This window comes from Trachypithecus francoisi, unplaced genomic scaffold (genome assembly GCF_009764315.1).
Source record: "Trachypithecus francoisi isolate TF-2019V2 unplaced genomic scaffold, Tfra_2.0 Lachesis_group12, whole genome shotgun sequence".
NCBI classification, from domain to species: domain Eukaryota; kingdom Metazoa; phylum Chordata; class Mammalia; order Primates; family Cercopithecidae; genus Trachypithecus; species Trachypithecus francoisi.
The window spans coordinates 9228205-9254514 of record NW_022681457.1 but is presented as its reverse complement, the minus strand read 5'-3'; the positions used below and the strand labels follow the sequence as shown (position 1 = coordinate 9254514).

General features: G+C 53.9%; 2 protein-coding genes across 4 annotated transcripts in view; both read right to left on the bottom strand.

Annotated features, from left to right (window-relative positions):
* Positions 1-7457, bottom strand: part of PRKCG (protein kinase C gamma) — a 30288-nt gene extending 22831 nt beyond the window's left edge. The window contains exons 1-4 of one of the 2 annotated variants that reach the window (XM_033224406.1): positions 7360-7457; positions 2476-2583; positions 1946-1977; positions 900-982 (exon numbers count right to left, since the gene is read on the bottom strand). Coding sequence is in view for 1 of the 2 variants with exons in the window: in XM_033224404.1 (XP_033080295.1) it covers positions 900-982; positions 1946-1977; positions 2476-2645 (285 nt within the window). In the remaining variant the exon portion in view is untranslated. Of the gene's footprint in view, positions 1-899; positions 983-1945; positions 1978-2475; positions 3986-7359 lie in introns of those variants that run through there. The other variant, XM_033224404.1, reaches the window with a different exon arrangement.
* A 5011-nt stretch (positions 7458-12468) lies between these two features.
* MYADM (myeloid associated differentiation marker) lies at positions 12469-20769 on the bottom strand. 2 transcript variants are annotated; one of them, XM_033224403.1, is made up of 3 exons: positions 20563-20769; positions 16895-16978; positions 12469-13767 (listed from the first exon to the last, which is right to left on the bottom strand). In XM_033224403.1, the coding sequence occupies exon 3, from the start codon at positions 13763-13765 to the stop codon at positions 12797-12799; it is 969 nt and encodes a 322-aa protein (XP_033080294.1). In that variant the 5' UTR covers positions 13766-13767; positions 16895-16978; positions 20563-20769; the 3' UTR covers positions 12469-12796. The 2 variants fall into 2 exon arrangements, with proteins under 2 accessions (XP_033080294.1, XP_033080293.1); XM_033224402.1 differs by lacking the exon at positions 20563-20769 and adding an exon at positions 19033-19176.
* Positions 20770-26310: the final 5541 nt, after the last annotated feature.

The following is a 26310-nucleotide window of genomic DNA, read 5'->3' as shown; positions in this document are numbered from 1 at the left end:
ACGTGGAGCTGGTGGCTGCCTATTGGATAGTGCATGTACAGAATGCTTCCGTCACTGTAGACAGTTCTGTTCGTCAGTGCTACATCATCAGCCCCATTTTAGAGGGGAGGAAACTGAGGCTCAGAGATTAAGCAGAAAAGGGAACGGGGATGGGCACTCAGGGTTGACTGGTCTTGTGAGCCTCTGATGGAGAGAGAGGGGTTGGGGAGAGGCTGTGTGTCTCTGTGTGCTGCACATCTGTGATGACAGGGGCATCTGTACGTGCACGCACATGTGTGCAAGTGTACTGTGGGACTTCCCTGGGTCTCTTCTCAGCATCTCCTAAGCTGTTGTCTGTATCCTCCATTTTCTATTTTAGTCTCTCTCTCCAGGTGTCTTTGTCTCCGTCTCTTGGATTTTCTCTGTCCATCTTTTGGTGCCTCCAAATTCCCCTCTTTCTCCCTGGTTCTTTCTCTGCTCCCTCTCTCTCTCTGCCTCATCTTCAATCTCTCCTGGGTCTCTGTCTTTTTCTGTGACTCTGTTCCTCTTCCTGAGATTGCCTCTGTCTTATGTTGGGATCTCCGCACCTGCATTGGTATTTTTCTCTGTGTGCTCCTCAGCTCTCAATTTTTAAAGCCCTTCATCCCTGGATCACACAGCCCACCCCCAGCAGTGCCCATCTTCAGTCTCCTCACCCCGGCCTCCTCTCTGTCCCCCACCTGTGTCCCCAGCCTGTCAGTCCCCCTCGCATTCCCCCTTTCCAGGCCAAGGGCAAGGAATCTGGGCCAGATAGCTCCCCCTATCTCTCCAGCCCCCCTCCCCTCCCAGCCATAAAAATAGCAGGAGAAATTGGGACGGACGCCGAGGGGGTGAGGGCGGGGGCGCGGCCGAGGAGGAGAACCAGGTGTCCGGGCACTCACGTCCGTCTGGGGGCCCTTCCCAGCGCCTGGACACTCGAAGGTCACAAATTCGTGGCATCGTCGATGAACCACAAAGCTGCAGACTAAAGGTGAAAATCATAGAGACACAGATGGAGGCATGGATCGATCTAGAGGGAGACCCCAGTGGACAGAAAATTGGAAAGAGAGAGCAGAACTCGGAAACAGAGAAAACCAGAAAGAGAGGGAGCTCAACACAGAGAGTCCAACAGAGAGAAAATAGGAGGCCAGAGAGAGAAGCAGGAGACAGAAACCCAAGAGATAGGTTCAGAGGCAGAAACAGAGACGCAGAGACTCACAGAGAGACACAGAGCACAGAGCCCAGGGAAGGGAGATGGAAAAAGAGAGAAAGAAAATAAGATCCCATTGACAAACAGACACAGGCCCACGGACCGAGATCAGAAAGCGAGGAGAGAGGCAGACAGATTCAAAGAGCAAAAACCGAAATATCTTCAGGCGCAGTCCAGGAAGCAGCAACTTGGGCAGAAGTGAGTCTGGGGGCGCTGTGCCGGCCCGCCCCCCACCCTGACTCACTCTGTTCTCAGCAGTAGCAGCTGGTGCTCAAGGACTCGCCCCCCTCTCCCGCCCCCCAGAACTGCCGGCCCCGCCCGGCCCCCACTCGCCCATCGGTGACCCCACCCGGCCTGCCCCTGCCTAGGACGGCTGGTGTTGTCATGGCGACAGCAGTCTGGGGTGGGGGGGCTCTGACTTTGCATCTCCAGCCCCCTCCCCCTTCCCCCCTTCAGCTCCCCTTTTCCAAATCTCCCTGTTCCCATGGCAACAGATTCTCCAAATATCTGTCCCCACCTGGAGCCGGCCGAGGGAGGGGCCCCCAGCACCACCTCCGCGGTGGCCCCACCATCAGAGCTCCCTCCCCACCACAGGCTGTGTGTCTGCCACACCCCCCGCCCCGGGCTCCCCCGCGCCTCTCTGGGGACCAGAGAACACGTGTGTCAAGCAGCCTCAGCTGTGAGGGCCCAGCCTCCACCCGCCTGAGGGTCCCAGGAGCCCTGGTCCCCAGTTCTTACCTTGACATTGCAGGCCTTGCTTTCCGATACCCCTGGAAAAGTCAGGGATCCTAGGTCAGTGCAGAAGGGGGTACCTGGACCCCCAACCTCTGAGAGCCACAGGGGGCCTGCGCTCTCTGACCTTCCTCCCGCAGGGTCCAGGTGTCCAAGCCCCGGCCGCCTCCTCTTTTTAGAACCCAGACATTTTGGCCCCCAGCCCTTCTTCCCTTAGACCGGAGTTCAGCCCCCGGTTTCTTCCTCCTTCAGATCCAGGAATCCAGGCTCCCAGCCCCCCAGCCCCTTCCTCCCTCATACCCAAGACTCCAGGACCTCCGTCCTCCAGCCTCCTCCTCCCTCAGACCCAGGACTCTAGGAACCAGCCTCTTCCTTCCTCAAACCCAGGAGTCGAGGCTCCCAGCGTTCCCCGGCCATCCTAGAACCTGGGAGTCGGGGCTACAGCCCCCTCCTTCTTCCTTCCAAAGGGGTCGGCGTGACAGGAGTCTGCACCCCTAGTCCCCTCCTCCCCCAGTCCCCGAGCCCCCTTCCCTCACCAGATGAAGTCGGTGCAGTGGCTGCAGAAGGTGGGCTGCTTGAAGAAGCGAGCGGTGAACTTGTGGCTCTTGACTTCGTGGACCACCTTCTGCCTCAGAGCCCCCTTTCTGCAAAACAGGGGCCGGGGTCCTCCCTCTGAATCGCCTCCGCCGGGGCCCAGACCAGCCATGGCCCCAGAAACGTAGCAGGGACCAGGATCCTGCCTTTCTTGGGGGAAACAGGTGGAAGGGAAAGGAGCCGGAGACTCGAAGGATCAAAGGAGCCACAGGGAAATTCCGAGGTGGGCAGGAGAGGAGCAAGGCACCTCCAGGTGCGGAGCGCGCCAGGCAGGGAGCGGCACTCCCGAGTGCGCCGGCTCCGCCAGGGGGAGCGGGCGAGTGGGGAGGAAGAGCCAAAGGCACGGCGCCGGGAGCCGGAGGCACGGGCGGCGGCGGTGGGAGCTCCAGCTCCGGCACCTGCTGAAATGTGGGAGCCCCGGGTAGGGGGAGGCGTTGCCAGGACGACAGAGAGGGCGGGGTTTCGGCTTAAAGGCGCTCCCCTCCCGGAGACACGGGACAAATGTCCTCCCTCCCTGCCCCCTACACGTGCACACACCCACTCCGGGGGCTGGCTGGAGGGAGGGGCATCCTCTGAGCCTGGCTTCCCCCCACTACCCTGCAATCTGTCATCCTGCCCCGTGTTCCTCCCCCACTAGAGTGCCTCGTGTGTCCTGTGGGCGCCCTGGGGTCCCTGTGTCTGACCCTGCCCCTCTCCTTCCTTCAACAAACTTTATGCTCCACGCTAGGGGTCCAGCAGCGGACAGGGAGGCTGCTGGGGTTCTCGCTTTCTCCGATGCCGGCTGAGTCTTTATTTCTCCCCCTGGCTTCTCCATTATTTGTGTGGCTCTCTCTGACCGCGAGTACCTTTCTTGTGACCCCTGTCCCTCTCCCTCTATTCCTGGAGCGACCTTTCTCGATGTGTCTCTCTTTCTGCCTCTCAGTGGATCTGTTTTCTTTTCCCTGTCTCCGAGAAATGCTGTTTCTATTTCTTTCTATTTCTCTCTTTCCTCGGCTGTGTGTCTCCATCTGTATCTGTCGCCATCTCTGGGTCTTGGTGTCGTGGTCCTTCTCGGGGTCTGACTGTGAGTCAGTCTCCCTCTGTTTCTCCCTGTATGTCTGATAAATTCTTCCGCCTCTGTCTCCCTGAGTCTGTTCCTTTCCCTGTCTTTATTTGTCTCTCTGGCTCTGTAAATCTCTTTTCTCTCTAAGGCTGCGACTCTGTCTCTCCCTCCCTCTGCGACTTGATCTCTTTGGGAGTTCATCTCTGTCTTCCTCTCTGGGGTCGCTCTCTAAATGCTTGCCCCTGTCTCTCCCTCTCTCTCCTCACCTCCACCCCTGTCTTTACAAATGCCTTTGTCTCTGTCTCTCTGCCTTCCTCCGGCTCTGCAACTCGTCTCTGTTTTTGTTTGTCTCTTCCGATATCTCTCTGGTTCCATCTGTTTCTCTGTGCCTGTCCCTCTCTGGCTCTGTGGATCTCTCTCTCTCTCTCTGACGCTAAGGGGGTCTCTCTCCTGTCTATGACTCAGTCTCTCTCCCTCCTCTCTTCTCTATCTCTGTCCCTGTCCCTTTCTCTCTGATCCAATCTCTATTTGTCTCTCTGGCTCTGTGAATCTCTTTCTGTTTCTGGGGATCTCCCCGTCCCTCTGTGTCTGTGAGTCACTCTCTCTGTGTCTCTGGCTCTCTGAATCTATTTGTTTCTCTGATTCTCTGAATCTCTCTGTGTCTCTGTCTCTATGAATGTCTATGTCTCTGTGACTCTGAATCTCTCTGTGTCTCTGGCTCTATGAATGTCTCTCTATGTCTCTGTGACTCTGAATCTCTGTGTCTCTGGCTCTATGAATGTCTCTCTATGTCTCTGTGACTCTGAATCTCTGTGTCTCTGTCTCTATGAATGTCTATGTCTCTGTGACTCTGAATCTCTCTGTGTCTCTGGCTCTATGAATGTCTCTCTATGTCTCTGTGACTCTGAATCTCTGTGTCTCTGGCTCTATGAATGTCTGTCTATGTCTCTCTGACTCTCTGTGTCTCTCGCTCTATGAATGTCTCTCTGACTCTCTGAATCTCTCTGTGTCTCTGGCTCTACGAATCCTCTGTTTGTCTCTTTGGCTCTGTGAATCTGTAATTCAGGCTCTCTGAATCTCTCTGTATGTCTCTCTGAATCTCTGTCTCTGGCTCTCTGAATCTCTCTGTATGTCTCTCTGAATCTCTGTCTCTGGCTCTCTGAATCTCTCTGTATGTCTCTATGAATCTCTCTGTCTCTGGCTCTCTGAATCTCTGTCTCTGGCTCTCTGAATCTCTCTGTATGTCTCTATGAATCTCTCTGTCTCTGGCTCTCTGAATCTCTGTCTCTGGCTCTCTGAATCTCTCTGTATGTCTCTCTGAATCTCTGTCTCTGTATGTCTCTCTGAATCTCTGTCTCTGGCTCTCTGAATCTCTCTGTATGTCTCTCTGAATCTCTGTCTCTGTATGTCTCTCTGAATCTCTGTCTCTGGCTCTCTGAATCTCTGTCTCTGGCTCTCTGAATCTCTGTCTCTGGCTCTCTGAATCTCTCTGTATGTCTCTATGAATCTCTCTGTATGTCTCTCTGAATCTCTGTCTCTGGCTCTCTGAATCTCTCTGTATGTCTCTATGAATCTCTCTGTCTCTGGCTCTCTGAATCTCTGGCTCTGGCTCTCTGAATCTCTGGCTCTGGCTCTCTGAATCTCTCTGTCTCTGGCTCTCTGAATCTCTCTGTATGTCTCTCTGAATCTCTGTCTCTGGCTCTCTGAATCTCTCTGTATGTCTCTATGAATCTCTCTGTATGTCTCTCTGAATCTCTGTCTCTGGCTCTCTGAATCTCTCTGTATGTCTCTATGAATCTCTCTGTCTCTGGCTCTCTGAATCTCTGGCTCTGGCTCTCTGAATCTCTCTGTCTCTGGCTCTCTGAATCTCTCTGTATGTCTCTCTGAATCTCTGTCTCTGGCTCTCTGAATCTCTGTCTCTGGCTCTCTGAATCTCTCTGTATGTCTCTATGAATCTCTCTCTCTGGCTCTCGAATCTCTGTCTCTGGCTCTCTGAATCTCTCTGTATCTCTCTGAATCTCTGTCTCTGGCTCTCTGAATCTCTCTGTATGTCTCTGAATCTCTGTCTCTGGCTCTCTGAATCTCTCTGTATGTCTCTCTGAATCTCTCTGTATGTCTCTCTGAATCTCTGTCTCTGGCTCTCTGAATCTCTCTGTATGTCTCTCTGAATCTCTGTCTCTGGCTCTCTGAATCTCTCTGTATGTCTCTCTGAATCTCTGTCTCTGGCTCTCTGAATCTCTCTGTATGTCTCTCTGAATCTCTCTGTATGTCTCTCTGAATCTCTCTGTATGTCTCTCTGAATCTCTCTGTCTCTGGCTCTCTGAATCTCTGTCTCTGGCTCTCTGAATCTCTCTGTATGTCTCTCTGAATCTCTCTGTATGTCTCTCTGAATCTCTGTCTCTGTCTCTCTGAATCTCTGTCTCTGGCTCTCTGAATCTCTCTGTATGTCTCTCTGAATCTCTCTGTATGTCTCTGAATCTCTCTGTCTCTGTCTCTCTGAATCTCTGTCTCTCTCTCTGTATGTCTCTCTGAATCTCTCTGTATGTCTCTCTGAATCTCTCTGTCTCTGTCTCTCTGAATCTCTGTCTCTGGCTCTCTGAATCTCTCTGTATGTCTCTCTGAATCTCTCTGTATGTCTCTCTGAATCTCTGTCTCTGGCTCTCTGAATCTCTGTCTCTGGCTCTCTGAATCTCTCTGTATGTCTCTATGAATCTCTCTGTATGTCTCTCTGAATCTCTCTGTATGTCTCTCTGAATCTCTCTGTCTCTGGCTCTCTGAATCTCTCTGTCTCTGTCTCTCTGAATCTCTGTCTCTGGCTCTCTGAATCTCTGTCTCTGGCTCTCTGAATCTCTCTGTATGTCTCTCTGAGTCTCTGTCTCTGGCTCTCTGAATCTCTCTGTATGTCTCTCTGAATCTCTGTATGTCTCTCTGAATCTCTCTGTATGTCTCTCTGAATCTCTCTGTATGTCTCTCTGAATCTCTCTGTCTCTGTCTCTCTGAATCTCTGTCTCTGGCTCTCTGAATCTCTCTGTATGTCTCTCTGAATCTCTCTGTATGTCTCTCTGAATCTCTGTCTCTGTCTCTCTGAATCTCTGTCTCTGGCTCTCTGAATCTCTCTGTATGTCTCTCTGAATCTCTCTGTATGTCTCTCTGAATCTCTGTCTATGTCTCTCTGAATCTCTCTTCTATGGCTCTAGAATCTCTCTGTATGTCTCTATGAATCTCTCTGTATGTCTCTCTGAATCTCTCTGTATGTCTCTATGAATCTCTCTGTCTCTGTATGTCTCTCTGAATCTCTCTGTATGTCTCTCTGAATCTCTGGCTCTGGCTCTCTGAATCTCTCTCGAGGGTCTCTAGATAGAGACTTCCCTCTGTGTCGCTGTGATTCAGTCTCTCTCCCTCGTCCCTTTTCTGTGTCTGTGTCTCTGTTTCTGTCTGTTCCCTTCTCTGACCCACTCCACGTGTCTATCTGGCCCTGTGAGTCTCTCTCCATCTCTGAGGTCTCTCCCTCGCTCCCTGCGTATCTGTGATTCAGTCTCTCTCCCTCCTCTCTTTTCTATGCCTCTGTCCTCTGCCCTCTTCTCTAACCCACTCTTCGAGTCTCTCCGGCCCTGTGAATCCCTCTGTGTCTGAGGGCTCTCCCTCCCTCTGAGTGTCTCTGTGATTCAATCCCTGTCTTTCTCTCTCTAGATCTCAATGGCTCTGGCATCCTCTCTGTGCGCCTCCTCTCAGGAAGGGGGTCTCTCCGAGGGCCGGCGCGGTCAGTCTCTTCCGGCCTCCCCACCTCTTGGTCGCTCTACCCGCGTCCCCGCCTCTCTCTGGTCTAGCTCTGCGCCTCCCCGGCTCGGGAGCGCTTCCCAGTCTCCGCTCCCGGGAGACGGGCTCTGTTGCCAGGGGCAACCACGGCCCGCCCCGGGCTGCGGGCGCAGTGCCTTCTGGGACTGGTAGTCCGAGTCTGCGGACCAGCCACTCTCGGGACGGGCCGAGAACTCAGTCTCCCCGCGTGCCCCGCGAGGCTGGGCGGGACGCTGCGGCGGCGCCTGGGAGGGACTCTGGACGTCCAGCATATCTTCTCTGGGACTTTTTAGGGGTTCGGGGCGGGTTTCCTGGGATTCCCAAAGCCGAATGGAAGGTGGGGGGATCCGAGTCCTCTTGTGACCACTCTCCCTAAATGTGGAGACCAGTGACCTTCCAGCCACCTCCAGGTGACCTAGGACGAAGGATAGGCGGCGGGAATGGCCCCGAAACTGACCTAGGAATCCCACCACGTTCTAGTCCAGTGCCCTTGGGTTCTTTACCGAGTTAACCAACGTATCACCCCAGAGTTCTATAGCTATTCTCTCGGGTGCTTTCCAGAAGGGATTCAGGCATGGGATGGGAGAGAAGGGTGGGCGAGGCGTCCTTTAAGAAGACAGCGATGGAGTGGGCTGGAGCTCGAAAGTGGACGCTGCGGAAATGAAAAGGAGGCCTTTAGAGTGTGTGCCCCAGCTGGCCCTTCCTTCTCCCCTTCCACGGGAACCCTTCCCTCCCTTTCGGTGTCTCTCCCCAATTGCTTTTGAGGATGTAAATGCAGATGGGGGGTGTGCGATCATCGAATTTTCTTTAAAACTTTTTGTTGTTGTTGTTGTTGTCTTAATAGAGACGAAGTCTTGCTGTGTTGCCCAGGCTGGTCTTGAACTCCTGGGCTTAAGCGATCCTCCCACCTTATCCTCCCAGTGTTGGGACTACAGGCGTGAGCCTCCGCGGCAGCTGATCATGGAATTTTTTTTTCAGACGGAGTCTCGCTCTGTCTCCCAGGCTGGAATGCAGTGTGGCATGATCTCGCCTCATTACAACCTCCGCCTCCCAGGTTCAAGCGATTCTCCTGCCTCAGCCTCATGAGTAGCTGGAACTACAGGCACCTGCCATCACACCTGGCTAATTTTTGTATTTTTAGTAAAGATGGGGTGTCACCATGTTGGCCAGGATGGTCTTGATCTCCTAACCTCGTGATCCACCCGCCTCGACCTCCCAAAGCGCTGGGATTACAGACGTGAGCCACCCACCCAGCCTGATCAGGGAGTTTTATAGGGCTTATATATATTTGTGTATTTGTGATTCTCCGGAGGTCGGGGAAAAATGTGTGGGCGGAGGATTACCTAGGTGCCCAGGCAAGAGACTGAAGGCACAAACTGTTTCAGTATAATGAAGAAAATAGTTAGAATAAGAATAGTCATAATACAAATTAGATATAGAGATGATCATGGACAACTATCAATCATTATTATAAATATTATTAATCATTAGCTTTTAACATTACTCTTTGTTGCATTACTAATGTAACCTAGGAATAACCGGCAGGTATAGGGTCAGGTGCGGAAGGGACATTGTGAGAAGTGACCTAGAAGGCAAGAGGTGAGCCTTCTGTCACGCCCGCATAAGGGCCGCTTGAGGGCTGCTTGGTCAAGCAATACCGCCAGTGTCTGGGAAAGCACCTGTTACTTAGCAGACTGCGAAAGGGAGTCTCCTTTCCTTGGAGGAGTCAGGGCACGCTCTGCTCCACCAGCTTCTTGTGGAAGGCTGGATATGATCCAGGCCTGCCCGCAGTCATCCAGAGGCCTAAACCCCTCCCTGTGGTGCTGTACTTCAGTGGTCACCCTCCTTGTCCACTTTCATGCTCCTCCCTTACTCCTGGTTCCTCTTTGAAGTTCGTAGTAGATAGCGGTAGAAGAAATAGTGAGAGTCTTAAAGTCTTTGATCTTTCTTATAAGTGCATAGAAGAAAACACTGACGTATGCTGCCTACTCTCTCTGCTTCGGCTATCTAAAAGGGAAGGGGCCCCTATCCTGTAATCACATGACTTGCTTCACCTTGTGACCCACTTAGAAGAGCCACCTTCCTTACCCTGCCCCCTTGTCTTGTATGCGATAAGTATCAGCGCACCCAGGCGTTAGGGGCCACTACCGGTCTCCGTGTCTTGATGGTAGTGGTCCCCTGGGCCCAGCTGCTTTCTCTTTTATCTCTTTGTCTAGTGCCTTTATTTATTACAATCTCTCATCTCCGCACACGGGGAGAACACCTGCTAAGCCCCGTAGGGATGGACCCTACAGAAATGGACAAGATGGCCTTCTGTGGGACAGAGATTGGTTGCAGTAGTTCATTTGATCTTTATGAAGGTCTTCTGTTGACCAGGTATATTCAGAGGCTTAGATTGGAGGGTAAGGAGGGAGCTGATAGTGGGAACATAGGTGGGATCAGATCATGAAGGCCAGACCCAGGGGCTTTGACAGTGCCTATAGGCAATACGGCATGGGTTACGGAAGGGAAGGGCAGGATCAGATCTGCATGAGGAAGAATCCCCCTGGATCCAGGGTGGGATGGTGGAGGAGGAGGCTGGGGCAATAGCTCAGATGAAACAAAGTGGAACTTGAGCTGGGCCAGGAACCTGGAGAAGAGGGCGGTGGAAATGGTATTTAGGAGGAAGAAACAGACAGTGTTTGATGAGGGACTGAGGAGAGGGGGGAAGGTACTACCATATGCTTGGGTTCTCAGCTCTGAGAGGCTATTACTGAAATGGGGAGCCTGGGAGGAAGAGGTGATTTGGGAGGAAAGCTCCTTCACTCAAATGGGGACATTGTATTTGTGAGGTGCTCAGGGGACGGACTCTGAGGAGGGCGAAGTCTAGTTCATTTCTATCCCACCCAGCCCTCCTGGTTTGAGGAAGTCATTTAGAAGACCCTGACTCAGCTAGTATCTTCTGATGAGGCCAAGGTTGTCTTGGCCCCAACCCCATTCTCCCACTAGGCCCAAGAATCTGGCCCTTGCCCTTTTCCGAGAACCCTCCCCATTTATTTATTTTTTTGGTAGAGACGGGCTTTCACCATGTTGGCCAGGCTGGTCTCAAACTCCTGACCTCAAGTAATCTGCCCACCTTGGGCTCCCAAAGTGCTGGGATTACAGGCGTGAGCCACCGTGCTTGGCCGCCCTCCCCATTAATAAAGTACAAGTCCTTCTTTTATCTTTATATTGATAGTTAAAGGAAAAAGAACATGATGGATACGGGAATGGGGGAAGGGACAAGGGTTCTATGATTAACAACAGGAACTGATAGGAACCAAAAGCTCCAGGGAATTAAAAAAAAATAAAATATATATTTATACATTTATATATATATATATATATCACGTTATGCATGTGAGTCCCAGACAAGCAGGAAGCAGCAGCAGGAAGCAGCTAGCACACAGAAACACCCGTGCGTGTGCGCTACACATTCAAGCAAAGCCATTCCTCTAGCTAGGACGGCAGCAATCCCCACCCTCCCACCTATGGGCAAAAGAGAACAGCTGAAAAGAAATTTCCCTCTTTAAGGGCCACTCAGTAATTTTTGTCCTCATGACCAGGAAAAAGAAAGAAAAACAAAACAAAACAAAAAAGGCTGATCTTGCCTTGAAAGCGGGCAGTGGCCATTTTCTTCTCTTTGCCAAAGCAGGACACGTTATTTTTAACACAGAGGGCTACATCCCTGTCCCTCACAAATACTTCAGACAGTTGTCTTCAACATCCTGTGGTTCTTTGTCCGACTCCTTTTTTTTTTTTTTTGAGATGGAGTCTCGCTCTGTCGCCCAGGCTGGAGCGCAGTGGCGCCATCTTGACTTACGGCAACCTCCACCTCCTGAATTGAAGGGATTCTCCTGTCTCAGTCCCCCAAGTAGCTGGGATTACAGGCGTGTGCCACCACGCCTGGCTAATTTTTGTATTTTTAGCAGAGACGTGGTTTCACCATATTGGCCAGGCTGGTCTTGAACTCCTGACCTCAGGTAATTGCCTGCCTTGGCCTCCCAAAGTGCTGGGATTACAGGCATGAGCTACCACGCCCGGCCCCGACTTTTTTTTTTTTTGATACCACAGAGAATAGTTGGGATGAAAGGCATCCAGCCCCTGCTTCCTTTCAGGCGGCCTCTAGGCAGTGGGTGTTCTGTAAGCCTGGCAAAAATTCTGGAGCCAATCTCTGGCAAGACTGAGTGCCAGGCGAGGCCTAGGGCCCCAGGGTCTGTGCTTAAAGCCTCCTGCCCATTGGAAATTACTGACCTCCAAATATATATATATATAAAAATATATATACACACATATATATGTATATATATATTTTTTAACTTAAAGGGGAAGTCCACTGCACATCTTCCTCCACTGGGAGAAAGGGGACCCAATCCCCAGCTACCCACTCCCCACCCCCCAAACACACACACACACACACACACGTACACACTGACTAAGGCACAGCGAGGGCGGGCAGGCATGCTTTGGCAATGGGGCCCCTTGCGGAGCTGTGGCATGGACGGCTGCAAGGGGTGTGGATGTGTGAGCTCAGCACCTTTGGAGGTGGGTGGAGGCCGGAAGAGAAAGAAGCCTCAGGGCTCCCAAGGACATAGGAGAAGGTGGTTGGGAAACAGGCAGTTAAGAAAGCCAACAGGAAACCCATAAAAGAGATAAAAAAAAAAACAGAGTGAAGAGGCCGGGCGCGGTGGCTCAAGCCTGTAATCCCAGCACTTTAGAAGGCCGAGACGGGCGGATCACGAGGTCAGGAGATCGAGACCATCCTGGCGAACACAGTGAAACCCCGTCTCTACTAAAAATACAAAAAACTAGCCGGGCGCGGTGGCGGGCGCCTGTAGTCCCAGCTACTCGGGAGGCTGAGGCAGGAGAATGGCGTAAACCCGGGAGGCGGAGCTTGCAGTGAGGCCACTGCACTCCAGCCTGGGCGATAGAGCAAGACTCCGCCTAAAAAAAAAAAAAAAAAAAACAGAGTGAAGAAAGAAACAGGCTGGGTGCGGCAGCTCACACCTGTCCTCCCAGCTACTTGGTAGGCTGAGGCAGGAGAATCGCTTGAACCCGGGAGGCGGGGGTTGCAGTGAGCCAAGACTGAACCACTGCACTCCAGCCTGGGCCACAGAGTGAGACTCCGTCTTAAAAAAAAGAAAAGAAAAAGAGAAACAGCTCAGGGGTGAAAACAGGATGTGGGCAACACAACAACACAGGAAGGAAACAGCAAGAGGAAAGGGAAGGAAGAAGATGCATCCAAGAACTAGAGTGCAAGGAACTGGGAAGGAAAGAAAAAGGTGGGAGGGAGGGGAGACAGGAAGAGGAAAACATAGGAAAGGCAGAGGCAAGAAGTACTCCATAAAGAAAACTCGGGCAAGAAGAACGAAGAGGTTGGAGAGGGAATGGAGCCTCTTGGGAGAGTCTTAGACCTTGACAAAAACCAGGCGGGCAGAGTGCACCAGGTCAGCCACATACGCCAGTAGGTTGATGGCTGTCAAGATGGCCACAGCCAGTCGGCGGTCCCAGGCACACACGTAGTAGGCATGGCTGCGGCTGCAGCTTACATCTCTTGAGCGCCGAGGCTGGCCACCATACTTCTCATCGAACTGGTAGAGGGGCCAGAGAACAAGGGCAGTGGCATAGAGGAGGACAGACAGCAAGGCCAGCCCCGACAGGAAGCTGGGGAAGGGGATGGGCAGTACATTGGTGCACTCCCCCAGGTTCAGCAGGATGGCGATGGCCGCTAGGATGAAGCAGATGGCGTACACCGCCACGCACCACTCCAGGGCCGGCTGGTGCTGGTACAGGTAGGTGTCACTGATGAACGCGAAGATGATGCAGGCCACGAAGGTCTCCAGCACCTTCAGCAGCCCGGGCACGGTGGCCATGTAGCCAGTGATCTCGCCGGGCCGGGCCCGGGTCCAGGCCACTTCGGTGGCATAAGCCACACAAGCGATGCAGGAGAAGAAGGTGGCGGCGATGGCGTGGTCCCGGGAACGGCCGTGGGACAGGAACTGGACGTAGGTGGTGGGATAGATGATGGAGGCGGAGAGGCAGAAGAGGGCCGCATAGCAGGCAAAGGTGATGGGGAAGTTGCGCCAAGACAGGGGGAAGCGAGCCTGGAGCCCGCACAGCTCCACAATGAGGATGATCAGGGTCACCGAGAAGCAGAAGCACCAGGTGAACATAGACCAGTTGCCCATGGACCCTATCCAGGCGCCAACGCTAGCCACCAGCGAGAAGGCCACGCAGGTAGACACCAGCTGTAGCAGGCGAAGGAGACCCAGGGGCTGTGTCAGGGCCCGAGGGGACCCCACAATCGTGGGGGACCCCAGGCCCGAGGACGACGTCGTGGTGGTTGTGATGGTAGTGCGGGTTACCGTCACTGGCATGGCTGCAAAAAGGGGAAAGACAGCGTCCTTACAAGGTCACAAACATAGGAATCCAGGTCCCTTAGCCATTGCCTACCGCAGGGACAAATTAATATGAGCTCTAGTTAGGGAGTTCCCAAGATGTGGGGCTTCGGGTTTTCTTTCTTGTTTCCTTTTCTTTTCTTTTTTCTTTTGAGACAGAGTCTTGCTCTGTGGCCCAGGCTGGAGTGCAGTGGCACAATCTCGGCTCACTACAACCTCCGCTACTCAGGTTCAAGTGATTCTCCTGACTCAGCCTCCCGAGTAGCTGAGATTACAGACACGTGCCACCACGCCCGGCTAATTTTTATTTCTAGTAGAGACAGGGTTTTGCCATGTTGGCCAGGCTGGTCTCGAACTCCTGACCTCAGGTGATCCGTTGGCCTTGGCCTCCCAAAGTGCTGGGATTACAGGCATGAGCCACTGCGCCCAGCCTTGGGTTTTCAAATGGGGACTGTCCTCGGCATACAGGGATGAGCCTGTCCCCTCCAGCTCTAGGCTCACTCCTCCCCTACCCGTATCAGAACACAGGAGTCTAGGCCCCTATTTTCCTCCTTCCCAAGATATTCTCTCTTTCGAGACCTAACTACTGTATAACTACCCTGTTTGCTTCCCACTCCAGATACCAGGCTTCTCTCTTTCCCTCCTTCCCTCAGGGACTCAGTAACTCAGCCATTTAGCACTCTGTACTCTACAGCACCATCCCTCTGGCCAGGCGTGGGAGTGGCTCATGCCTGTAATCCCAGCACTCCAGGAGGCTGAGGCAGGAGGACTGCTTGAGCCCAGGAGTTGGAGACCAGCCTGGGCAACCTAAGGAGACCTCATTTACCAAAAAAAAAAAAAATTAAAAATTAAAAATTAGCTGTGGTGGGAGGATTGCTTGAGCCTGGGAGGTCGAGCCTGCAGTGAGCTATAATGCACCACTGCACTCCAGCCTGGGCAGTGCAGCCGGGGACAGTGAGACCCTGACTAAAAAAAAAAAAAAAAAAATTAAAATTACAAATAGGCTGGGTGCGGTTGCTCATGCCTGTAATCCCAGCACTTTGGGAGGCCAAGGTATGTGGATCACTTGAGGTCAGGAGTTGGAGACCAGCCTGGCCAACATGGTGACACTCGGTCTCTACCAAAAATGCAAAAATTATCTGGGCATGGTGGCATGCACCTGCAATCCCAGTTACTCGGGAGACTGAGGCAGGAGAATCACTTGAACCCGGGAGGCGGAGGTTGCAGTGAGCCGAGATCGCACCACTGCACTCCAACCTGGGGAACAGAGCCAGACTCTGCCTTAAAAAATAAAATAAAATAATCTGGCGCGGTGGCTCATGCCTGTAATCCCAGCACTTTGGGAGGCCCAGGTAGGTGGATCACTTAAGGCCAGGAGTTCAAGACCAGCCTGGCCAACGTGGTGAAATCCTGTCTCTACTAAAAATACAAAAATTAGCTGGGTGTGGTGGTGGGCACCTGCAATCTCAACTACTCAGGAGACTGAGGCAAGAGAATTACTTGAACCCAGGAGGTGGAGGTTGCAGTGAGCCGAGACTGCACCACTGCACTCCAGCCCGGGCGACATGAGTGAAACTCCATCTCAAAAAAAAATAATAATAATAAAAATAAATTAAAATAATAATAATAATAATAAAGCATCCTCCTTCTGCCTCCTGCCACAACCCAAGAGTCAGGACAAAACACTTGTCTTCCACGGGCTCTGAAAACCCCATCTCTCAACTTCCTTTTCTTTCAGTATTCAGAGCTCTGCACCCAGACCCTGTGAGCAAACTTCCTTCTTCCATTGAACCGTGACCTAGACATTTCCAGCCTCTAAACGGCCCAACCTCCCCAGGCTTCCATTCTCAGGGACCCACATCTAATAAGAGCTCCAACCTCCCAATAAAGGATATCTTCTTATAGAATCCCAGCCGTGGAAAACCAAGAGATCTCCCCTCCCTTCTGGCAAGGAGCCTAAACTCTCAGCGGCCCCCTCCTCTCCCTACCCCCAACCTTGGAGATTAGGACCTTCACTCTTAGTCTAACTCCCACCTGAGATTTAGGACTGGAGTACTGCAACCCAAAAAAGTTTGGTTTCAGCCTCCCCCTCCCCACTCCCGCACACTGAGTCCATCCACCTCCACCTTCTCTTCCCAAAACCCAGCCAGCTGGTCCCCCAGCTTCTGGGAAATTCAGTTCCCCAGATTTCCAACTGTCCAGTAGGAACCCCAGGCCCTTCCACTGAACTCTCTAGGCCTCACAATCCTGTTTGTTTGTTTTACTTTTTTTTTTAAACGGAGTCGCTCTGTCACCCAGGATGCAGTACAATGGTGCAATCTGGATTCAGTGCAACCTCCGCCTCCTGGATTCAAGCGATTCTCCTGCCTCAGCCTCCTGAGTAGCTGGGATTACAGGCTTCCACCACCAAGCCCGGCTAATTTTTGTATTTTTAGTAGAGAAGGGGTTTCGCCATGTTGGCCAGGCTAGTCTCAAACTCCTGACCTCAAGTGATCCGCCCGCCTTGGCCTCCCAAAGTGATGGGATTACAGGCGTGAGCCACCGTGCCTGGCCATCACAGTCCTGTCATAAGGGTTCAGACCTCTGGCCCTGGGCCCTCAAACTGAAGGATCCCAGATGCCCCAGACTCCAGAAAACCAACTTGTTGCTTTTGTCCTTGCAAAATCTACAGCTTTCACCTCCTTGTCCTAACGGCCCTAAGGAATCAAGTGCCCGTCCTCTTAGAAACCAGGTGCCCAGTTCTTTCCTCAGGGTGTAAACTAGTCTCATTGCAGCCACACCACTAAACCCAAGGCCTCTCCTAGCCCACAGGAAAGTAACTTCCTCCTTTCAGATTCAGGCACATTGCAGGGCAGTAGCACAGGCCTTAACTTCTTCCTGGCAGTCCCAGCACAGCAGCTCCCTAAGACAAGGGAGCCAGGGCCTGGCCATGCTTCTTCCTCAAATATCTCAGTGTCTGGGACCCTATTCCTTGGAGCCCAAGCTTCCCGGTCTTTCTGCCAGGATCTAGGAGTCCAGGCCCCAATCCTTCCTCCCTCGGGCCCAGGAGTCCAGGCCCCCAGTCCCTCCTCCCTCAGACCCAGGAGTCCAAGCCCACTGCCCACTCACCAGCGGTCTTAGCAGAGGAACCCACGGAGAAAGATCTGGTGGTGGAGACGGATTAAGCCACACCTGAACAGGCTGTAAGAGCACCTGAGGAGGAGGGAGGCCGTTAGCGTCCGTTTGGACAGGCTCCTCCCTCCCGGGATCCGCTGCCCCGCGGGGACAGGAACGTGGCATGGAGCCGAGCAGGGACCTGGCTGTGACCCAGGGTGAGCCCCGCCCCCTTCCCCTCCCGTTCAGTAAACTGGGCTGCGGTGGATGGAAGCCAGCGAAAGTGCACGCCCCGCGGGCCGGCGTGGGCGCGCGTGTGATCTTAACCCCGCGGGGGCGGGGGGACTGGGGTGCAGGCGGCAGTGGTTAGAGAACCCTGGGCGGCGGCTGCGGGGGCGGAAGGCCCAGCCAGAGCCGGAGTCTCCGCGCCTTATAAGGGCTTCGAGTCGACCCAGGCATCTGGAATGTGTCAGGGACCAGGAGGCGGTGCCCAGACCCCCGCCCGCCTCCGGGGCTGCCCGCACTCTCCCGGATTTCCGGGGGGTGGGGACCCCGACTCCCAGGCCCTAGTAGGAGAGGGGTGGAGGCCCGTATTTCTGGATCCCTATAAACATGGGCTGAGAGCCCTCCGAGAGCATCTCTAAGACCGGAGTGGGCAGGAACCCGGGCCTCTGACGGACTCAGGCTCCGGGCCGGAAACTGCACGCGGTGCTGGAGTCAGGCCCGAGGCCCAGACACGCCTCCCACGGTCTCCCTGATCGCCATTCGGGGCTTGCGGGAGCACCTGGGAGCATTCGGGGCTTGCGGGAGCTTCGGAGCTTGCGGGAGCACCTCCTCGCCCTCACGACCCCCCAGAACCCGGGAAGGAGAAGGAAATCGGGACGGGCTCAGCGTCCCGTGCTCTAGAAGGCGGGCTACTGCCCCGTCCCAAGCAGGAGAGGAGGACGAGCGAGGGCGTCACTCATTCAGTCTCCCGCGGAAGGTGGGCTAGCCGCGGAGGGGGCGCGCCGAGGGGAGGGGAGGGGAGGGGAGGGGTCCACCCCGCCCTTAGGGCCTCCAGCCATCGCCCGAGATCATAGCTCAGGAATGCGCAGCCAGCGCCTGGAGGGTGTGAAAACACCCCTCCGGAGTTCCTCGCAGAGCACCGGACTCCCCGGGCCACACCCAGCCCCTCAGTGTCCTCCCTCGTCCACTCCAGACGCCACACCCATCGCTCACGCTCAGAATCGGGCCCCGGAACCCCAGCCTCGGCTCTCGGCACCCAGAGATGCGGGACGCAGCCCTGTCCTCTCCTCCTTTCCCAGCTCCTTCTGCACTTTGGGAGCACGGGGCTGGATCTTAACACCCCTCCCTCGGCCTTTCAGGAGCCCAAAGTTCCGATGCTGTCTGTCCCCCGGATGGGGAGGGGTCAGTAATTCTGAATTCCTTCCATTCTCATTCCCAAACCCAGGACACCTAAACCCAAGCTCTTCCCTTCCTAAAGGACCTCCACGTACCAGATTCCAGCCTCCAACTAGGGCACCTACGAGTCCCCATCTCTCTACTCCCGCAGACCCAGCCCCTCCTCCCTCAGACGCAGGAGTCCAGGACCAGCCCCTCCTCCCTCTGACCCAGGAGTCCAGACCCCCAGCCCTTCCTCCCTCAGACCCAGGGGTCCAGATCCCCAGCCCCTCCTCCCTCTGACCCAGGAGTCCAGGCCCCCAGCCCCTCCTCCCTCAGACCCAGGAGTCCAGACCCCCAGCCCCTCCTCCCTCTGACCCAGGAGTCCAGACCCCCAGCCCCTCCTCCCTCTGACCCAGGAGTCCAGACCCCCAGCCCCTCCTCCCTCTGACTCAGGAGTCCAGGCCCCCAGCCCCTCCTCCCTCAGACCCAGGAGTCCAGACCCCTAGCCCCTCCTCCCTCTGACCCAGGAGTCCAGACCCCCAGCCCTTCCTCCCTTAGACCCAGGAGTCCAGGTCCCCTTCCCCACTCTTGCAGACGTATGACCTCCACAGTCCGGGTCCTCAGCCCTCTCCTCTGCAGAACCCCCAAAATCCTGGCCCAGCCCTAATCTTTCTAGGGACCCAGATATTCTGAGACTCAGTCCATTCCTCCCTCTGGCCATAAGGACCCTGGACTGTTCCTCACGCCCTCTGGGGTCCCCACAACCTCACCTCAGGCAACCAGTGGCGGCTGCGGCTGAAGCAAAGACGACAGCTGCAGCTGGAAGGGTCTGAGGGCTGGGTGGGGTTGGCGGGCTGGGGAGCCAGGGCAGGCGGGACGGGGGCGGGGCCGGGGCGGGGCGCAGCTCTGGCTAGGGCGGTGGACAGGGACTTCCCCGAGCCTGGGCTATCCCAGCCCCGCCCTGAGGCGGGGCCAAGAGCGGACCACGGCCCCGGGTAAAAAGTAACGCGGAGCTCCGGCCCCACCCCAGTGAACAGGGTGGAGAGCTGAGGTCACCGTTGCCGTGGTGACAAAACAGGAAGACACAACAGCTGGCGGCGTGGAGACTCCTGGGGGCTGCCCTCCTCGACACAGCCCTAGAGGAGTCTCCAGGGCAGGCCAGGGAAAACCGTTACCACAGAAACCCGCATGTTTAGGGTTTGTTTAGTACAGAGCCCCCCAGCTCAGGTCCCCACCCCCGTCTCACCCCACTCCTTTCTCCCGCTCCCTTCCTGCCCCCTCCTTCGAGGTCTGTTCCGCCCCCACCCCTGTCTTGCTGGATGAAAGCTTAGATACCTGGGTCGCAGCGGATTGGGGGACCAGGCCTCTCAGTTTAATGGGGTTTGTGGGCTAGGATCTCTGTCTCTTGGAGCCCTGAGGGACAGCAGAATTGAGAGCAGTATTCCTGGGCTTTAGGTGGTTCTGGGCTACGATCCCTGACTGCTGGGTCTCCCTCAAGAAACAGAGGCTAGATTCCCGTATTTAAGAATCTTGAAGGGGTAGCAAAATGCTCCCCTAGTACCCACTGGCACCGGGCGCCGCAGGGTAAGGGACTCGGCTGGACGCGGGTCTCAGATATCACAGTGGATAGGGGTGGGGTGTGTTGGGGGCAAAATTCCCGGGAGCTAGCGCGGTGGGAGTTGGGGACCCGGATTCCTGGGCCGCACAGGATGCCTAGGTTGAGGCCGAGATTCTTGACTCAAAAGAACAATCGGGCCCGGGCGCGGTGGGTCACGCCTGTAATCCCAGCACTTAGGGAGGCTGAGGAGGGAGGATCCCTTGAGCCCAGGAGTTCAAGACCAGCCTGGGCAACATGGGGAGACCCTGCTCTATTAAAAATAAGTAAATAATAATAATAATAGAACCATGAAAGCTCAGACTCTTGGATTTTCAGAGCAGGTGTTGCAAGCCTAGCCGCCTGGGTCTGGAAGGCAGAGATATTTTTGGCCTACATTCCTGACTCCTGGATGGAGGGAGGGACTCAGAATTTTAATGAGGATGGGGCTGGAGCTGGGGCTGGGGGCTCTGGATTCCTGGATCCTGCAAGAGGGGAAGGGATCCAAGGGGCTGGTGGGCCCGAAGCTCCAGGGCAGGGAAGGGCTGCCGGGTGCGTTTTTAAAAGGCGGCTGCGCGGCCCTAAAACGGACTGCTGGAGCCGAAAGAAAAAGAGGGAGCTGAGGGTCGGGATGTCGGGCTCCCGGGGAGGGGCAGGGCGGGGACCCGGGACGCCTGAGTCCCTCCCTCCGGCCGCGCTCACTTACCGCGCTCTGCAGTTGTCCCGGGCGCGGCCTGGCTGGCGGCGGCCGCTGGGCGGGGCCTGGTGGCGGCTGCGGCTGCTCAGCGACGCTGAGCTAACGGGGCGCGTCTGGCGCTGCCGCCGCTGGGCACCTTCCAGGGCCGACAGCTGAAGAGGCTTTGAGGCCGAGACCAGGAATGGAAGCCGCGCGAGTGGCGAAGGGAGCAGTAGGAAGGGGTCCGGGAGCTGGGGATCCAGGTCTACGCGTCCTACGGAGCGGGGAGGGGCCGGAGGGAGACCTGCAGGAAGGGGGGTCTGCAGGAGTGGAGAGGGGGTTGGGCAGAGGAAGGTAGAGCCTGTGAGCGCACTTTTTGTGCCTCTGCAAAGGGAAGGGGGCACAGACCCTCTTTGTCATTCTGGACCCTGCATAAGGGAGGGAGGCCTCAATGCGTCCAGATCAGGCCTTGTCCAAGGAGGGAGGGCTGTGGACGGATAGGGAGTCGGGACATGGTGTTAGTTGGAGACTCCCCTGGCACGCCTCTAGGTTCCACTCACAGGCCTCCTTGACCCCAAGTGTAGCAGTAAATCTTTCCCCCTTCCTGCCTAAATCAGTCACTGCCTGACCCCATAGTGACACACTCGAGGTACCCCAAACGGCCCAGAGGTGGTCTCCACTTACACAACTTACTGTGTTATTCCTTGTGGTGGCAGCGGTTCCCCTGTAGACACTAGGGCCCCTCAACGTCGGGGTTCAGGGTAGCAGGAACAGGAAGCAAATATTTGAAGAGTGAAGGCGGGTCGCAGTGGCTCACCTCTGTCATCCTAAGCACCTTGGGAGGCCAAGGCCCGCAGATCACCCCTGAGGTCGGGAGTTTGAGACCAGCGTGGCCAACATGATGAAACCCCATCTCCATTAAAAATACAAAAAAATTAATCAAGCCTGATGGCACCTCCTGTAGTTCCAGCTACTCAGGAGGCTGAGACAGGAGAATGGCTTGAACCCGGGAGGTGGAGGTTGCAGTGAGCCAAGATTGTGCCACTGCACTCCAGCCTGGGTGACTGAGACTGTCTCAAAACAAAAAATAACAACAAAACAAAAATTTGAAGAGTGAGTCATCGGGTGTGGTCCTAAGAAATGGCACTCTTGGCTGATGCAGCAGCTCATGTCTCTGATTCCAGCACATTGGGAGGCCGAGGTGGGTGGATCATCTGAGGTCAGGAGTTCGAGACCAGCCTCTCCAACATGGTGAAACCGTCTCTACTAAAAATACAAAAAATTAGCCGGACGTGGTGGCAGGCGCCTGTAATCCCAGCTACTTGGGAGGCTGAGGCAGGAGAATCACTTGAACCCAGGAGGCAGAGGTTGCGGTGAGCAGAGATCACACCATTGCACTTCAGCCTGGGCAACAAGAGTGAAACTCCATCTCAAAAAAAAAAAAAAGAAAAGAAAAAGAAAGAAAGAAAAATAAAAGAAAGAAATGGCACTCTTGAGTTCCCAGGTCTTTGTGATCTGGGATCATTTGGGACGTGCCCCTGGTTCAGAGGGGTTACCTGTGCCATAAACAGCACCCTGACCCCAAAGATGATGACTCCAAACTGGCCCTGTAACCCAGTCTCAAACAGGCTGTGCCTCTGTTCCATGAGGCTGGCTGCTTTGTAACGGGCTACATACACTGCCCCCCACTAACTTCCTAATATGTGGAGCTCCTTGATCAGAAGCAATACTGTGCAGGGTAACATGAGGGTGAATAGGGCCATTCAGTGCAGACACAGATGCTGCTGTTGGCAGAAGTGCAAAGGGCAAGAAAAGCAAATAACAAGCCCAGAGTTGTTTATTCGAGGGCGGAAACTCCCTGCCCAGTCTAGGATGAAAGGGCCCCAGTGTAATCCTCACGGCCCCAGGTATTTGGCTTTTTGGTCTTCCTAGGAAACTGTATCACACTGGAGGCTCAGCACTTGCTACTGCCAGCTAGGTAGGCATTCATCAGTGACGTAGCTGTTGTCGTCCACCTCGGCCACTTTGTTCTGAGCTCATGGAGCAAGCCCTGAGGACGCCAGGGGAAAGAGGCTGATCCAGAGCCACAGAGTGGTCATCCGATCTACCACATGGCATCATAGCATTCTCTGTAATAGAGGTTTTAGGGGGAGAGTTCACTTGGGATAAAGATTACGAACTGGTTTCCACTCCCAACACGTCTGACACCACCAACGTGTGCGTTTTTTCTTGTCTTTCTTTTGAGACGGAGTCTCGCTTTTGTCATCCTGGCTGGAGTGCAATGATGTGATCTTAGCTTATTACAACTTCTGCCTCCCAGGTTGAAGCGATTCTCCTGCCTCAGCCTCCGGAGTAGCTGGGATTACAGGTGCCCGCCACCACGCCTGGCTTTTTTTTTTTTTTGTATTTTTAGTAGAGGTGGGGTTTTCACCATATTGGTCAGGCTGGTCTTGAACTCCTGACCTCAGGTGATGTGCCCATCTCAGCCTTCCAAAGTGCTGGGATTACAGGCATGAGCCACTGCGCCCAGCCACCTGGCTACATTTCTGGGACTATCCTCTAACAACAGAGAAGTTGGTTTGGTTTTTTTTTTTTAAATCTCATGTCAATTCTTCTTTTTTTTTTTTTTAGATGGAGTCTCACTCTGTCACCCAGGCTGGAGTGCGGTGGTGCAATCTCTGTTCACTGCAACCTCTGCCTCCTGGGTTCAACTGATTCTCCTGCCGCAGCCTCTCGAGTAGCTGGGATTACAGTCATGGGCCACCACGCCCAGCTAATTTCATATTTTTGGTAGAGACGGGGTTTCACCATGTTAGCCAGGCTGGTCTTGAACTTCTGACCTCAGGTGATCCGCCTGCCTCGGCCTCTCAAAGTGCTGGGATTACAGGCATGAGCCACCGTGCCCGGCTGTCAATTCTTCTTTTCCTCTTTTTCATCTCTAAAGACATTCTTCTCATAACCTTACTGTTGCTATTACAATTCTTCTTCTCTTTTCGATAGTCAGTGTTCCCACTCAAAGAATATTTTGTTGGATTTAAAATACACACACACACATATCATATATATGCATATCTATATGTGTGTGCATTTATTATCTCACTGTTTCTGTGGCGCTTGGCACAGTTTAGCTGGGTTCTCTGTGAGGCTGTAATCAAGGTATTGGCCAGGACTGAGTTTTGGGTTTTTTTTTTTTTTGAGATGGAGTCTCCCCTTGTTGCCCAGGTTGGAGTGCGGTAGCCCGATCTCAGCTCACTGCAACCTCTGCCTGACGGGTTCAAGCGATTGTCCTGCCTCATCCTCCTGAGTAGCTGGGATCACAGGTGCATGCCACCACACCCGGCTAATTTTTATATTTTTAGTAGAGATAGGGTTTCGCCACATTGGTCAGGCTGGTCTTGAACTCCTGACCTCAAGTGATCTGCACACCTTGGCTTCCCAAAGTGCTGGGATTACAGGTGTGAGCCACCATGCCCGACCCAGCACTGAGTTTTGATCTGGAGGCTCAAATGGGAAAGAATCTGCTTCCAAATTGACTCAGCTTGCTGCAGAATTTATTTCCTTGTGACTTTAGAACTCATCAGGGGCGGGGCAGAGTGGTTCATACCCGTAACCCCAGCAGTTTGGAAGGCCAAAGCAGGCAGATTGTTTTGAGCTCAGGAGACCAGACTGGGCAACGTGGCAAAACGACGTCTCTATAAAAATACAAAAATTACCCAGGTGTTAGTGGTACATACCTGCAGTCCCAGCTACTGGGGAGACTAAGACTGGAGAATCCCTTGAGCCTGGGAAGCAGAGATTGGAGTGAGCCGAGATCGCACCACTGCATTCCAGCCCCTGGATGACAGAGTAAAACCCTGTCTCAAAAAAAAAAAGGAATTCAGCCGGGCGCGGTGGCTCACGCCTGTAATCCCAGTACTTTGGGAGGCCCAGACAGGCGGATCACGAGGTCAGGAGATCAAGACCATCCTGGCTAACAGGGTGAAACCCCATCTCTATTAAAAATACAAAAAATTGGCCGGGCACAGTGGCTCAAGCCTGTAATCCCAGCACTTTGGGAGGCTGAGACGGGCGGATCACGAGGTCAGGAGATCCAGACCATCCTGACTAACACAGTGAAACCCCGTCTCTACTAAAAATACAAAAAAAAAAAAAAAAAATTGGCCGGGCGCGGTGGCTCAAGCCTGTAATCCCAGCACTTTGGGAGGCTGAGACGGGCGAATCACAAGGTCAGGAGATCGAGACCATCCTGGCTAACCCGGTGAAACCCCGTCTCTACTAAAAAAGTATAAAAAACTAGCCGGGCGAGGTGGTGGGCGCCTGTGGTCCCAGCTACTCGGGAGGCTGAGGCAGGAGAATGGCGTAAACCCGGGAGGCGGAGCTTGCAGTGAGCTGAGATCCGGCCACTGCACTCCAGCCCGGGCGACAGAGCGAGACTCCGCCTCAAAACAAACAAACAAAAAAATACAAAAAAAACTAGCCGGGCGAGGTGGCGGGCGCCTGTAATCCCAGCTACTCAGGAGGCTGAGGCAGGAGAATGGCATAAACCCGGGAGGCAGAGCTTGCAGTGAGCTGAGATCCGGCCACTGCACTCCAGCCCGGGCGACAGAGCGAGACTCCATCTCAAAAAAAAATAATTAAAATTAAAAAACTCATCAACTCATCAGTGCGTACTCCTTCAAAGTCAGCGATGAGAGACTCTAGGGTGTGTCAGCTAGCAAGAAATCTACAACATATAAGCACCACCTTTGCCATGCCGTATTGGTTAGAAGAAAGTAACATGCCTCCCACATTCAAGGGATGGGGATGATACAAGTGTAGAACGTTTCTTTTTAGGAGGAAGAAAATTTTCTGGAGACATAAAGTAGTGATTGGCCAGGCGCAGTGATTCAGGCCTGTTATCCCAGCACTTTGTGAGGTTGAGGCAGGCGGATCACTTGAGGCCAGGAGTTCAAGACCAGCCTGGCCAACATGGTGAAACCCTGTCTCTACTAAAAATACAAAAATTAGCCAGGCATGGTGGTGCGCGCCTGTAATCCCAGCTACTCTGGAGGCTGAGGCAGAAGAATTACTTGAACCTGGGAGGCAGAGTTTGCAGTGACCCGAGATCACGCCACTGCATTCCAGCCTGGGCGACAGAGTGCCTGAGACTCTGTCTCAAAAAACAAACAAACAAAAAATAATAACCACCTAGCAGCAAAGCCTGTGAATGCATTTCTGCTTCCTTTTTTTTCTTTTTTCAACAGGGTCTCACTCTGTCGCCCAGGCTGGAGTAGTGCAGGGCAGATCACCTGAGGTCGGGAGTTTGAGGCCAGCCCGACCAACATGGAGAAACCGCGTCTCTACCAAAAATACAAAATTAGCTGAGTATGGTGGCGCCTGCCTGTAATCCCAGCTACTCGTGAGGCTGAGGTGGGAGAATCGCTTGAACCCAGGAGGCGGAGGTTTCAGTGAGCCGAGATCGCGCCATTGCACTCCAGCCTGGGCAACAAGAGAGAAACTCTGTCTCAAGATAATAATAATAATAATAATAATAATAATAATAATAAAATTTAAAATTCGGTTTCTCAGTCTCACTAGCCAGGTTTCAAGTGCTCTTTGTGGCTATGGCGCGGGTAGCACAGCCTTCATTTTGTGTGGCCTCCTTAGGCTCAGAATAGAGCTCTGTGTTTTGGAGTGTGTCAGCCTGTATTAGCATTCAGACTCCAGCAGTAGAGTAAAAAATAATACAACGTGAACAACTGGGGTTTATTCTAGAAATGCCAAAATGGGTTTTTTTGT